The sequence below is a fragment of the Ambystoma mexicanum genome, chromosome 10 (assembly GCF_040938575.1).
Source record: "Ambystoma mexicanum isolate Mex_15411 chromosome 10, UKY_AmexF1_1, whole genome shotgun sequence".
Lineage (NCBI taxonomy): Eukaryota > Metazoa > Chordata > Amphibia > Caudata > Ambystomatidae > Ambystoma > Ambystoma mexicanum.
Genome location: NC_090932.1, coordinates 1,187,227,552 through 1,187,240,061, shown reverse-complemented (window position 1 = coordinate 1,187,240,061; position 12,510 = coordinate 1,187,227,552). Strand labels below are relative to the sequence as shown.

General features: G+C 45.0%; 1 protein-coding gene across 2 annotated transcripts in view; it reads left to right on the top strand.

The window, feature by feature from the left end:
- The window catches only part of LOC138492163 (uncharacterized), a 1,449,912-nt gene that overhangs the window by 1,002,093 nt on the left and 435,309 nt on the right, over positions 1-12,510 (top strand). For both annotated transcript variants that reach the window (XM_069619172.1, XM_069619173.1), the window contains exon 22: positions 5,650-5,808. In XM_069619172.1, the coding sequence (XP_069475273.1) occupies positions 5,650-5,808 (159 nt within the window). The remainder of the gene's footprint in view (positions 1-5,649; positions 5,809-12,510) is intronic.

Here is a 12,510-nt window from a genome sequence, read left to right as displayed (position 1 = left end):
TTGCCATTGATGGTGCAGTTTCACCCTGTGGGATTTAAATTGGCAGGCTATAGAGTTCTTGAAGGCTCTACTACACATCCTCTGCCAAAGCTGCTCATTCACCCCCTTAACCCAGTTCCCTCTCCCATTTGGCCCGAAGCCCATCCATTTCACCCATAGTAGCCTCCACCAGGGATGCATATAGCAAGGAGATGAGCCCTTTAATGTCCCGTTGTGTATTCAAAATTGGTTCTGTCCACGTAAGCTCCCTCTGAATCGACCCCTTCCATTTCTCTGCTGTCAATAACACCTTTAACTGAAGGTATGGGAACACTGCAAGTTTACCAATTTGCAACGCCTCTTCCAGTTCCTGGATGGCGATACATTTCCTTTCTACCCATAAGTGACCCACTGGGGTAAACCCCACTTCAAACCAGCCCTGGAATCTTTCTGGATTTGGAATGTCATCCCTTATAACCGGGGCCCACAGGTGACTCAAGGGCAAGGACCATGTGGTGACCCCCCTCATTCCCGGGCTTTGCTGCCAAATGCTCCAAATCACCCCCACTATGGGAAGTCCCTAATCCTTCTTGGGACCTTTTCCCTAGGGACCCACAGCCACTCTGGCATTGGTGCTGGTCTCAAATGGAGATTCTCTAGGTAAACCCATTTCTTATACACGTCCTCCTTCAAATGGGAAACCAACAACCTCAGCTGCACTGCATTGTAGCATGACTTCAGGTCTGGAAACCCCATCCATCCCCGATCTTTATTTAGCACCAGTGTATTTTAGGCTAACCGCGGATTCCCATCCCAAAGGAAGTAAAGCATTCTGCATTTTGCCTCTGTAAACAACCCCTCTGGCACAGCCACTGGTACTATTTGAAAAAATATATAATATCCTGGGGAGAAAATCCACCTTTTGGGCGTAAAACTGACCCATCCAAGAATTGGTTGGCCCGCTCCACTTCCGCATGTCACAATACAATCTCCCCAACAAAGGCGTATGGTTGGTGTCAGACGATGGTCTTCTTGATGGTCACTCATAAGTACCAAATACGTTCCTATTCCACTTCCATCCCCAGATGCGAGACCCGCCATGTTCCTGCCAGAATCCAAATAAAACGGAAACAGGATGGCCTTCTGCCTATTGACCTAATACACTGTGAGTGAGCCATACTCTTCTATCACGTCTGAGGCTGCCAGGACAGAGGTGTGTAGATTGCTTAGATGCAAAAGAATGTCGCCTGTATGCATCCCAACTTAAACTCCCCATCTCCCACTACTGTCCCCTCCACCCAAGGGGTATGCTGTAGCCACACAGCCAGTGGCCCTAATGATAGAGGCGAGAGGGGGCAACCCTGTCTGGTTCCCCTCCGTAGGACAAACGCATGTGAGAACCTTCTGTTCACTGCTACCCTGACCCTGAGATCTGAGTACACTGCTCTAATCACTTTAGGAAGATTTGGTACCACACCATATTTTGGTAGGACTGCACATAGAAAGGCCCAGCCCAGGCTTTTGAAGGCCTTTTCCGCATCCAAGGCTAAAAGGGTTGGATTACCCCCATTTACCCTACCTGCATCCATGAGGTGTATTCTTTTTCAGCATATCTGCCCCTGTCGCCCCACAATAAACCCCACTCGGTAGGATAGCTCAGGGGCAACGACACGGAGCAACACAGGTTCGAACCCCGGGTCCGAACTTAGAAATCTCTGGGTATTAAGTACTTTATAAATAACCTATCATATCATATCATATCATACTTGGTCAAAGTGGACCAGCCGATGCATCAAACCCTCAAATCCGGAAGCCAACCGTAGTAAATATTTTAGCTTCAGTATTGAGGAGAGGTATGGGCCGATATGATGCGCATAAACACGTGCCCTTCCCCTGCTTGGGCAAACTGAGATCAGTGCCTGGCATAAATATCTGGGCCTCCTCCCTGTCTCCATAATAAAATGGAATAACTTTACCATGTGAGGGACAAACAACCCACAAATGACTTGTAATACACCACTCTGTAGCCATCATCACCCAGGCCCTTACCCGCCTGCCTTCTCTGAATGGCCAGGAGAATTTACCCCTGGGAAATTGGGGCATCCAACCCCTCTACTTCACTCTGTTCCAATCAGGGAAGAGAGACCCCAGCTAAGTATCCCACGATCCCCTCCTCATGTGGCTTCTTCTTGGGGCTATAAAGATTCTCATAAAATGCTGCAAAGTCGTACCCTCTATCCTTGGATGCCGTGTCCAACATCCCCATGGTATCCAAGAACCCTTCCATCCATCTATGTGCCCTCTGATCCATTAGTCGCACCACAAGAAGTGTGTCCTCTATATCCCCCTTTTCATAATATTTCTGTTGCATGAATTGCAATTTCCGTCACAACTTTCCCCGTCTCCAGGGACCTTAGTTCTTGCCTCTTTTTCCTGACTTCTGCTATGAGGTAATTTCTCCTACAGGGCGCCACCTGTATCCTTATTTCCAATGTGCTAATCTCAACCTGTAGTTTGTTCTCCAGCAGTGGCCCATCTTTCTTCTTATTAGACCCTTCCCTGAAAAGCAGCCCTCTCCAGGCCACAGCTGCCGGTTACCACACCGTACACAGGTCAAACTCTCCCGTGTCGTTCCTCGATTGCGTCTTTCATTTCAGATAGAAAAACTGCATCGTTCCATAGGGAGTAATTACACCACCAATGGGAGTCCTGGATATGTAAACCCGCTGTGTAATGTAATGGTCGGACCAGCCAATAGGGACCAGGTCATAGGATACTACCCTCCCCCGCAGCTCTTTGCAGGGCATAGATAATCAATACAGGTATATGTACCATGGGGTGTGAAAAAGAATGTGAAGCCCCTTGCCCTGGGTGCAGTTCCCGCCACACATCCAATAATCGCTGCAAGACTGCATACTCTTCAAGAACATCCAACCCCTGGGGTTGGTTCCCTTTCCCCTCTGCCCGCCAAGCTCATCTGTCCACCTGATGATTGGCCCACATGTTAAAATCCCCACCTAATATCAATGCTCTCCTATTTGCCCCAATACCTGTGGCAGGGTGCTCCTGAAAAATCCCAATTGCCCCTGATTCAGGCAGTGGGACTTTAGCCAAGGTTATCCATACCCCTCTATAGTGCCTGATACAACAAGCGCTCTGCCCTACTGTGTGGTCTGCTCACATGTATGAGCAAAGTCTCCCCCAATGCGTAAGCTGACAATGGGGCCTTCCTCGTTAACCTTGCACTGGCTGAATTCCTCCATGCGTCTTCCAGGCCCAGTCCTCACGTCGCATGGCCTGCAAGCCGTTACAGCTCTTTCCTCCCTCCAACAATGTCCCACAGTCTCTGGGCTACAGCGGGACCACAGGAGCCAGTTCAACTAGCCACACCGCCTCACCTCTACACAGTTCTGCCTTCTCTGTTCAACTCTGTGGTGGCCTAGCAGGTAGCTCCCCACCGGCTCGCTGTGACAAGTCCATACCTCAGCAAAAGGCAGTGCGCTACTCTTACTGGACCGTCGCCCCACTCACTCTCTCAGTGCCGATGATCACCTCCAGGCACCCGTGCTTCAGGCAGAGGTCACCCCCACTACCTCTGTCGGGGCTCCGCCGACTCTCTCTTCAAGCCCGCAGTAGGAGGCTTCTTCCTCCAGTAACTGGCCCCAGGCTGCATTGAGAGGGAAGAAATACTGCTGAGTCCTGGGCCCAAGGTGCATCCCTCCATGCCCATTGTCTCTGAGGCCCGGGACCAGGCCGGTCTGCTGTCTACACCTTGCTGCTGCGTCTCCATGCTGAAAATCACTGTAAGGTCCTGGCAGGGTACATCAAATCTCCTTTGACCGGTGAGTGTGAACTGAGCAAGTTAGAAACATGTTTTTTAAGGTCTCATTGGGACCTTAAAGTTTTGTCCTTCGCATCCAGACACTTGAAATGAGCTGTGTGCGGTCCTTCTATGACCACTTCGATATTTTGCTGCTTCCAGGCAAACATCTCATGTGTGCAGGGGCTGAAATCCAGGAACAGGTTGGGGTGACCACATATAATGTAGACATTGACATCTGGAGAGTCCTCACAGGTAACCATGCAAACCTTGGTGCAGATTGGTGGAACGGTGTGGAATTGTATAAGGAGCAAACAAACAAACCAATTAACTACAGTGCCTCGATGCCCCTGGGCTGCAAGTGCGCTTTATAAATACAAATAAATAACAGATGTTCATTTTTATATATATATATTTATATATATATAGATAGATAGATTATTATTATTTATACATTCTTCAGGTTATGAGGCAAGACCATGCCTGCCAATCACCGTGATGTGTGTTATGGGTTACATCACCAAGTCATTGTTCACGGGACAGCAAACATAGTAAATAATTAAACAATAAGCCCAGAGCCACAGGGGCATTACCGAGTCAGGTAATGCCCACGCGGCGAGGGGCTTATTGTTATTAGTGCCCCAGCCCGGAAGACCAGGGTACTAATGGCATTCTTTTTCTGTTACGAAATGCTTCAGCGTTTTGGAACAGAAAAAAAAAATGTCAACAAAAATGGCCTTCGGGAGGGAAAACAGAGTCCCTTTTCCCTTTCCATGACGGCCACCGAGAGCTGACAAGCTGGGGACACAAATGTTCCCAGCGCGTTCACGCCTGAAAAAGGAGAAAAAAGAAGCTAAGTGGGTTAGGATGGCGGGGAGGGGATTGTTTGCAGGTGAGGGGGGAGGAAGAAAAAAAACACTTACCTGAATCCCCGGCGGGGGAGGATGGCAGCCTGCAGCCGTGTGGAGGCTCGCAGGGGGGATTGCCCTGTTTCGAGCCTCCTCATTGGCTGAGGGCTGCCACACCCCTTCCTCCCGTCGAGGGATTTGCGTGGGATATGGACCGGGCGAGAGCCAATCAGATTGCATCTAACAATCTGATTGTCTCTCGCTGGGTACTAATGAAAAATAGGCAACACCTTGCATTATAAGCTAAATAAAGCAATGGGCATGTACAGCCTTGCCAGTATTGTACATTTCTGGTATTGAGTGGGTCAAGTACGAGAAAGGGAAAACACTTTTTATAATGATGGGGGAGGTGGGAGAAGTAAAACAGGAGCGACTGGGAACAATTGACTTGCATACAAAAAAACTATCTGAGGCAAACAGGTATATTAGTAGAATGAAAAGGTAGCCAGGACCTATGCATACAATTGGAGATGTGGTTCTGGAGCGTGGTCTAGTGAAAACAATGTTTGCCTCACAATCACCAGTAATAAACGAACAATGATCAGTACCACTGCCCCACACAGGGTATTTAGTCATGCTGGCCATTGATCACTAACGGATTACAGTCTATCTATGTTGTATTTTAATAATTTCATTGTGGACATTTTAAACACGTATAACCTGCTTTTGGTAATTATGTATGAAGTTGGCCATTAATGTGTACGTAAGACTGAAAGTGTGGGCTGTGAAATTAGTATAATGCTTTGTGATCGGACTTCTTCACCATGAATACAAAAGCTGATAGTGTTAAACAGTATAAATGTGGGAATCTTAACTAAAATGAGATTCTTCTATAATGCTTAGACATGTTCTACCTTGAATCATGGTGAATTGTAGAGGGTTTGTGGTATGCTTCTTTTTCTAGACTTTGAACTTGACTTGATCTTGTTTATTCTTCTGAAGATTCCTACGCTCAGGTTACTGGCTTCTCCTCTGTGGTCATGCGTGAGGGAAAGTCCGACAAGGTCGAGGTCCGTCTTTCCAATGACTCGAAGGGTCTGGAGGTCCTGCTGAATGAAGAAGCAATCAGCTTCAGCGAAATCAACTGGATGGACTTGGATGGTAAGAGCAGCTGCACAGAGCAATTCAATAAATGCAGTCTTTGGGGGGATTTTTCGGGTAGATTGGCTTCTCTGATGGTATAAAAGTGAGGTGTTTAAAGCACAAGACTGACATTGCACATTCTTTAAAACTATTTTTCATTTTATCTTATTGTTATTTTTGCATAGCACCAAAAGAGTTTCTGGAGTATATTGAATAACTTACTTTGGACCAAACGTCCTGTAACAAGCATCCATGGTGAAGTTTAGGCATGGTAATTGACTCAAGGTCTCTGCTGGTCACCATGCCATTGGCCAATCACATTCCTTTCTTGGTGTATCGCTAAAATTCCATTATTGGCATATAGAATTTGTCATACAAATTTCCATCTTATCTGACAAAAAATATTTTTGTTTAAAAATATTGTTTCTTTTAGCAGCTATGAGGATGGAAATAGGGGTGACGTTGGTTTCTTCATATTCAAACATAAGGATTACGCGGTTCAAGAAAGTGTTAATAAAATCTCTGTGCAATTATATTTTGTATTTTAATTTCCCTTTATGTGATATTTTACGAAGTTGTATAGGTGTGTGTATTTGCCTTTATGGCGGAAATGCCGACATAAAGTAACATTGATTGATTGTACATTTCTGTATGTCGGAATGACAATGTATGGGAGTCTGGCATAGATACATTGATAATGTGCTTGTTATTTGGCAAAACGAAAGGGTATTTTTGGATTTTGTTGACAAGCTAAATGGAAAGACCAAAGCCGCTATGTCAATATGGAATATTCGTAAATGTATATCATGTATCTAGACATGTGTATAAGAAATAATAATGACATGCTTACAGCTCAAATGTATATAACATCTACATCTGTAAATTTGATCTTATAGGTCACCAGTGCTCCCCATATATGGGGTCCGTAGTGATTAATGTCTATGCTGTAGGTTAAGTTCTATGTTCTACGTAGAATTGTGGAATGTCAAACCAATACGAGGGGGAATCTAGAAGCATGGAAGATTGATTTAAATGTAGATGGGAGAATATTAGAAACATGGATGCATTTTGTATGAGGGGTCCGTCCACAGATAGACAAATGCTACTGAATAACAAAGTTGTAGGAGTGAAAAGACCTCCCGGCACAGAAGATACAGAGAAGATGAGATTTGTCACTGGAAACTCTAGTGACCATCAGAAAAATATTACAAAGTCACTGGTGCCTATTAGAACAGAATTCTCGTTCATATTGTGCTGATAATCCTACCCTTACCTTTAGAAGATTGTCCAATTGAAGAGATCAGCTGTGTTCAAGCTACCAATAGGTTAGGTAGAAGCCTAAAATCAGCACATTACTTACATGATCTTCTGAAGGATTTTTCACATGTGGAAATTGTAATATGTGATCATGATAATTAGGAGAAACATAGAGATTCCAACAGCGTATGATATGCACATCCACATATGTGGTGTATGTAAAACATTGTCGTGGGAAACAGTATGCTGGATTTAACCACGAGGCAATAGGTCTGCGGCCTTTGGAGGCGCTCCAGATATGGTGGACTACAATTTACCTAAGCTCTAGCTAACATAGCCAATTGTGGGGGATTATGGGAGTTGTATTTCAAAACATTGGGAGAGCTGTGGGTTGCAAACCCCTGCTCTAGACAGTTAGTAACCTTGATCTGGAAGCACAGTCATACTATTAGAAATAGGTAGATTGTAGCAAAGATCGAGCTCTCTAGTGTAATTTGGTCCACCAGGGTTGACAATAGTCTTGACAAACCAGCAGAAGAGATGGATTACTCGAGCATTAGCCAATTCATGGAGAATCATTTTGAGACTGTGTACACAAGAAATGGAAACAAACATAATGTTACAAATTGCCAGATAGACATTGTTCTTACAAACGGCTTCTTATTCCAGTAGTTGAAAGGGAATTCGTTGAAGTTACATGTTTGAACAGGGATGGGCAGACTTTTTGCGGGGTGGAGTGAGGAGGGGAAATGAGGGCCAAGCAAAGGTGTAAATGTTTGAGATGTGACTTTGGATATCTGTGAAAACCTATAATTCGTACCTGATTCTGGCATTGCCATAGCATATTAGGTCATCAACTGGCTTCGCGTTCAGTGGCAGAGTAAAAACATCAAGAGGGGTGGCACTCAGAAGTGCAAGCTTAAACATTCAGAACGTTTTTTCATCCTGAGATTACCCAGCAAAAGGCTAGATGACTTTAACATAGAGCAAGAGATTCACTGATTCTTGGCAGATGAGTGAACTATTCACAAATGTGTGGGGTCTTTTCAAATACATGAGTGAATGCGTCATCACCTTGGGTGGCTTTCGTGAGATATCGGACAATATCTTCCCCCGTCAGTCAATACGTCTGAGCACAGGCTAGCTAGATCTGTGGCTAAACATATGGCCCCCAGTTTTGTAAGAAATGTAGACTTTTGTGAGATTTTGGTGTGATTGTGCACTATAACTTTGATTATTTTTGTGCTGTTTTCTAATCTGCATCAATTAGGGAAGGAAGGCTAGTAATCAGTAAGGATTACACATTATGTGCCTTAACGAGGACTTCATTAAGACATTGTACAATGGGATACAATTAATGTTTAGTTTAGTTTATTGTTTTGTATAGCGCAGCCTGGCCCTGGGGCAACTGGGCGCTTGACATGGTTACAAGCAGGTAAAATATACATGGTTGTTATATGCACACAGTTGTTCTAGTACAGGACAATAATTACATATGCATATTTCTGGTAGTGCATGTTATTCATAGTTGGTGCAGTCCGTTGTGGAACATGGAAATACAATACAGAAAAAGGCAGGTAGGTCAGTTTATAGTATGATTACTCAAAATGGTTTCACAAGTGTGTAGGCTAGGTATGGCAATATATATATATGTACAAATGACTCAGGTGATGGTTTCACAAGTGTGTTGGCTAGGTATGTCAATAGATATATGTACAAGTGACTCAGGTGAGGGTAAGGGTAAGGGTTAGTCTTTTTTGGTGATGAGCCAGGTTTTGGCATGTTCTTTTGGCTGGTGCTGAGATAGAGTGCATTACAATAGTCTACTTTCGAGAGTACTAACGCTCTGGCAAGGGTTGTGCAGTTGGCTGTGGATAGGTAGGGTCTGCAGGCGTTTATAAGCTTGCAAGTGTAAGCAGTAGAGGAGGAGATGCGTTGATTTTGTCTAGTCAGGGTGAGGGAAGAGTCGAGGTAAATTCCTAAGGTTTTACATGGTTGGAAACAGAGATGTTGTTACCGTCAATGGTGAATGATTGGTAAAGTTTGTCAATGTTGTTAAGTCTGGGTTGGGAACCTAGGAGAAGAAGCTCGGTCTTGTCGTCATTTAGGCATAGTCCATGCTTGGCCATTCATTCTTGGATGATAGAGTAGCTGTTGTTGAGGACTTTACTGTCAGAGGGGTAGTCTGTTAGAGGGATGAGTATTTGAGTGTCATCTGCGTAATTTGTGTGGATGACACCCAAATGATCCAGTATGTCAAATAGAGGTTTAGTAAACACGTTGTATAGTGTAGGCAAGATGCAGGATCACTGTGCGAGGCCGCATGTAACGGGGGCTGGTTCAGCGGCAGCGGTGGGTGCAAATACCCTCATGGATCTATTGTTTATGAAGGATTGAATCCAGGCATTTGCTTTGTCAGAAAAGTTGGCTGCAGAGGCTAGGTGTTTTCAAAGAATGCCATGATTTACTAAGTCAAAATCAGCTGATATGTCAAGAAGGAGTAGAAGGGCCAGTTTGTCGTTTCCTTTCAGTTTATCCATTTGCGTCTTGGGGTCGATTAGGGTGGTCTCTGTTTCATGTTTAGGGCAGAAACCAGATTGTCTTAGTCCAAGTAGATTGTTTTTCTCTAGGTGGCGCTGGATCTGCAAGTAGGCTACTCTGTCTAGAATTTTGAAGAGAAAAGGCACTGTTGTGATGGGTCTGTAGTTGGTGGGAATGCTGGGGTCCAATGTAGGTTTCTTGATCAGTGGTAAGACCCAAGAGTCCTTAAGGTTGTCAGGTACTATGCTTGAAGTGAATGAGGAGTTTGAGTGAGGTAATGAATGGGGATAACTGTTTGGCCGCGTCTTTGATTACTGGGGCTGGGCAGGTGTCGCCTTGGCATTTGGATGGTTTCAGGGAGGATATGATGTCTTTGACCTCTTTGGCGGTGATGGTAGAGAATTCGAAAGGGATGCTGTGGTCTGTTTGTTTGGTGGGAGGGGAAGGTGTGATGTTGTTAGCAGTCATGAGGCTCGCTTAACTTCAATTTTACCTTGGAGCATGGCAATTTTGCCAAGGAGAGCTTCTTGTATGTGTGTACACCACAAGGTATCTTTTGTGCATGTGTCAGGTATGGGAGATGGTGATTCAAGTTCTCTTAGGATATTGAAGAGCTCTTTTTTGTTGGATTTGGCCTTACTGATTCTTTCATTGTACATATTATTTTTAGTTTGGATGATGGCTTGCTTATAGTTGTTGGAGGCTGAGGTATATGACAGCTTGTTGTCGATTGTGGGGGAGTGTCTCCATACTGATTCGGCATGTCTCTTAATTTTTCGAAGCGTTTTTAATTCAGTGGTGAACCAAGAGTTGAGGTAAGCGCGTGGTTTGGCTTTGCGTAATTTGAGTGGCGCAATGGTGTTGATGGCTTTGAGGATAGTTGAGTTGTAAAGATCAACTAGATCCGTGGGGTTGGCAATGGTTGGTGTGAAGTCAATGATAGGTTGGAGTAGTGGGATAAGTTTCTCAGTTGTGATATGTTTGCTATTTCTAGTAAACGCAGATGGGGCATTAGGTGTGGGTGGTGATGCATGTTTGTTTTTGTTGACAGTAAATGTGATTAGATGGTGGTCGGTCCAGGGACAGGGTGTGTTGGATAGGATGGTGGTGTCACAGTTACGGTCTGATAACCTTTCGAGGGTTCTCCCTTTATTGTGCGTGGGTTTTAGGATGTGATGGGAGAATCCTAACACTGAGATGGTGTTGGCGATCAGGTTGGCTTTGTTGGCTTTGGTGTTATTATAGCCAAGATTGAAGTCGCCTAGTATGCGTAACTGTGAATTGGGTTTGGTTTTGTTGGAGAGCAGGAGGGCGCTATCGTCGTTGAAGGTGGAGATGGGACCAGGTGGTCTGTAGCGGAGATGGATGGTGGTGGTGTTTGTGTTGGTTGAGGCTAGTTTGATGGTTATCAGTTCAGCAGAAGGGAATGTTTGGTTGACCATGTGTCTGATATTGAGAGAGGTCTTAGCTATGAAGGCGACGCCTCCGCCTTTAGTTGTTTGTCTGTCCTGGTGGAATATGGAGTATTCCTTAGGGATGGCTAGAGCAAGGGCTGGTCCTGATGCAGCGTGGAGCCATGGCTCTGTGATAGCTATGAAGTCAAGGTCATTGGATGTGATAATGTCAGCTATGTCGAGAGCATGTGCGGTTAAGGATCTTGCATTAATGAGAGCACCTTTGATAGTTTGGTTGATGGGCTGTGGTTTGCAGTTGAGTGGTGGTGGGGTGGGGTTATGCGTGTTGTCTGGAGATAATGTGGTGTGTGTGGAGGCAGTGGCGGGGTTAGGTTTCCACTGTGCATTGTTAGGAGTGTGAATTTGGTGCGTCCTAGAGCCTAGTCTACGGTTTCTGTTTGTGGTTGTGCTAGTTAGGGTGGTGGGCAGACTGATCGCATGTGGCTTGGGTGGTGCGAGTAGTTGTTGGGATGGGTGCTCATGGGCCAAGTTACACTGATTTGAAAGGCAGGGTGGTAGAAACCAGGTTGGGGGTATGTTGTTGGGGAGTATGTAGTTTGGCAATGTAGTACTTGTAATGATCCGGTGACCTAGGTTAGGAAGGATGTTTGCTGGTAAAATTCGAGTTGGGGCTATGTTGTCGGAGAGTAAGAGGTTAGACATAGTGGTGAGAATGGTGATGTGATGACTTCCACTGGATAGTATGCGGGTATATTGTGTGCTAAGGATTGTGTAGTGGATGGGTATAAAATACCACAAGGCAAGAAATGTCATTCCCTTGTCTGGCTGCTTTATGATGCGAGCGATGGTGGTAGGCTGGCCGCAGAGTAAGAGTAGTAGTGGAGTCTCTATCAGTCGCAATGGTGAGTAGCAGGATAGGTGTAGTGCCTATAGAGTGGGTATATAGCAAGCTAAGTGTGGTGGTGGTGGTGGATACCGTGCATTGCACATCAATACAAAATAAAAACGTCTGTCTGAGATAGCTCAAAAATATGGTCAAAGAGTGAAATGCGATGGCATTCTAAAGCGATGTTCAGCTGACTCGCTAATTGTGAGGTGCTTCAAAATCGAATGATCAAATAAGGCAGCAATAAGTAGGCAGCTGTAAATGCAGCACAATGTGAACAGTAGTTAATGCATTGTTAAATGCACCAGAAGGTGATGAGCGTTATAGGTGGAGCACAGTGTGTTAGCACTGATTGGAATGCACTAGCACTGGCAAAGCGTTGAGGCAGTCTCAGATAGTAATCAGGAGCGTGGGATCGAGATGGGAGCAATATTGGGCAGGCAATCATTACGGTAAGTAACAGTGAACTGGCAATAACATGTAAGAATAAAAGTTTGCGTTTTGGTGGTGGTCACTGAAGTCAAAAGTTATTTGGGCTGACAGCTGACAGCGGGATGTATCTGGAAGGACAGATATTCAGCAACTTGCTGAAACTTGGCGAGTAATTTTCGGCAGTGCATG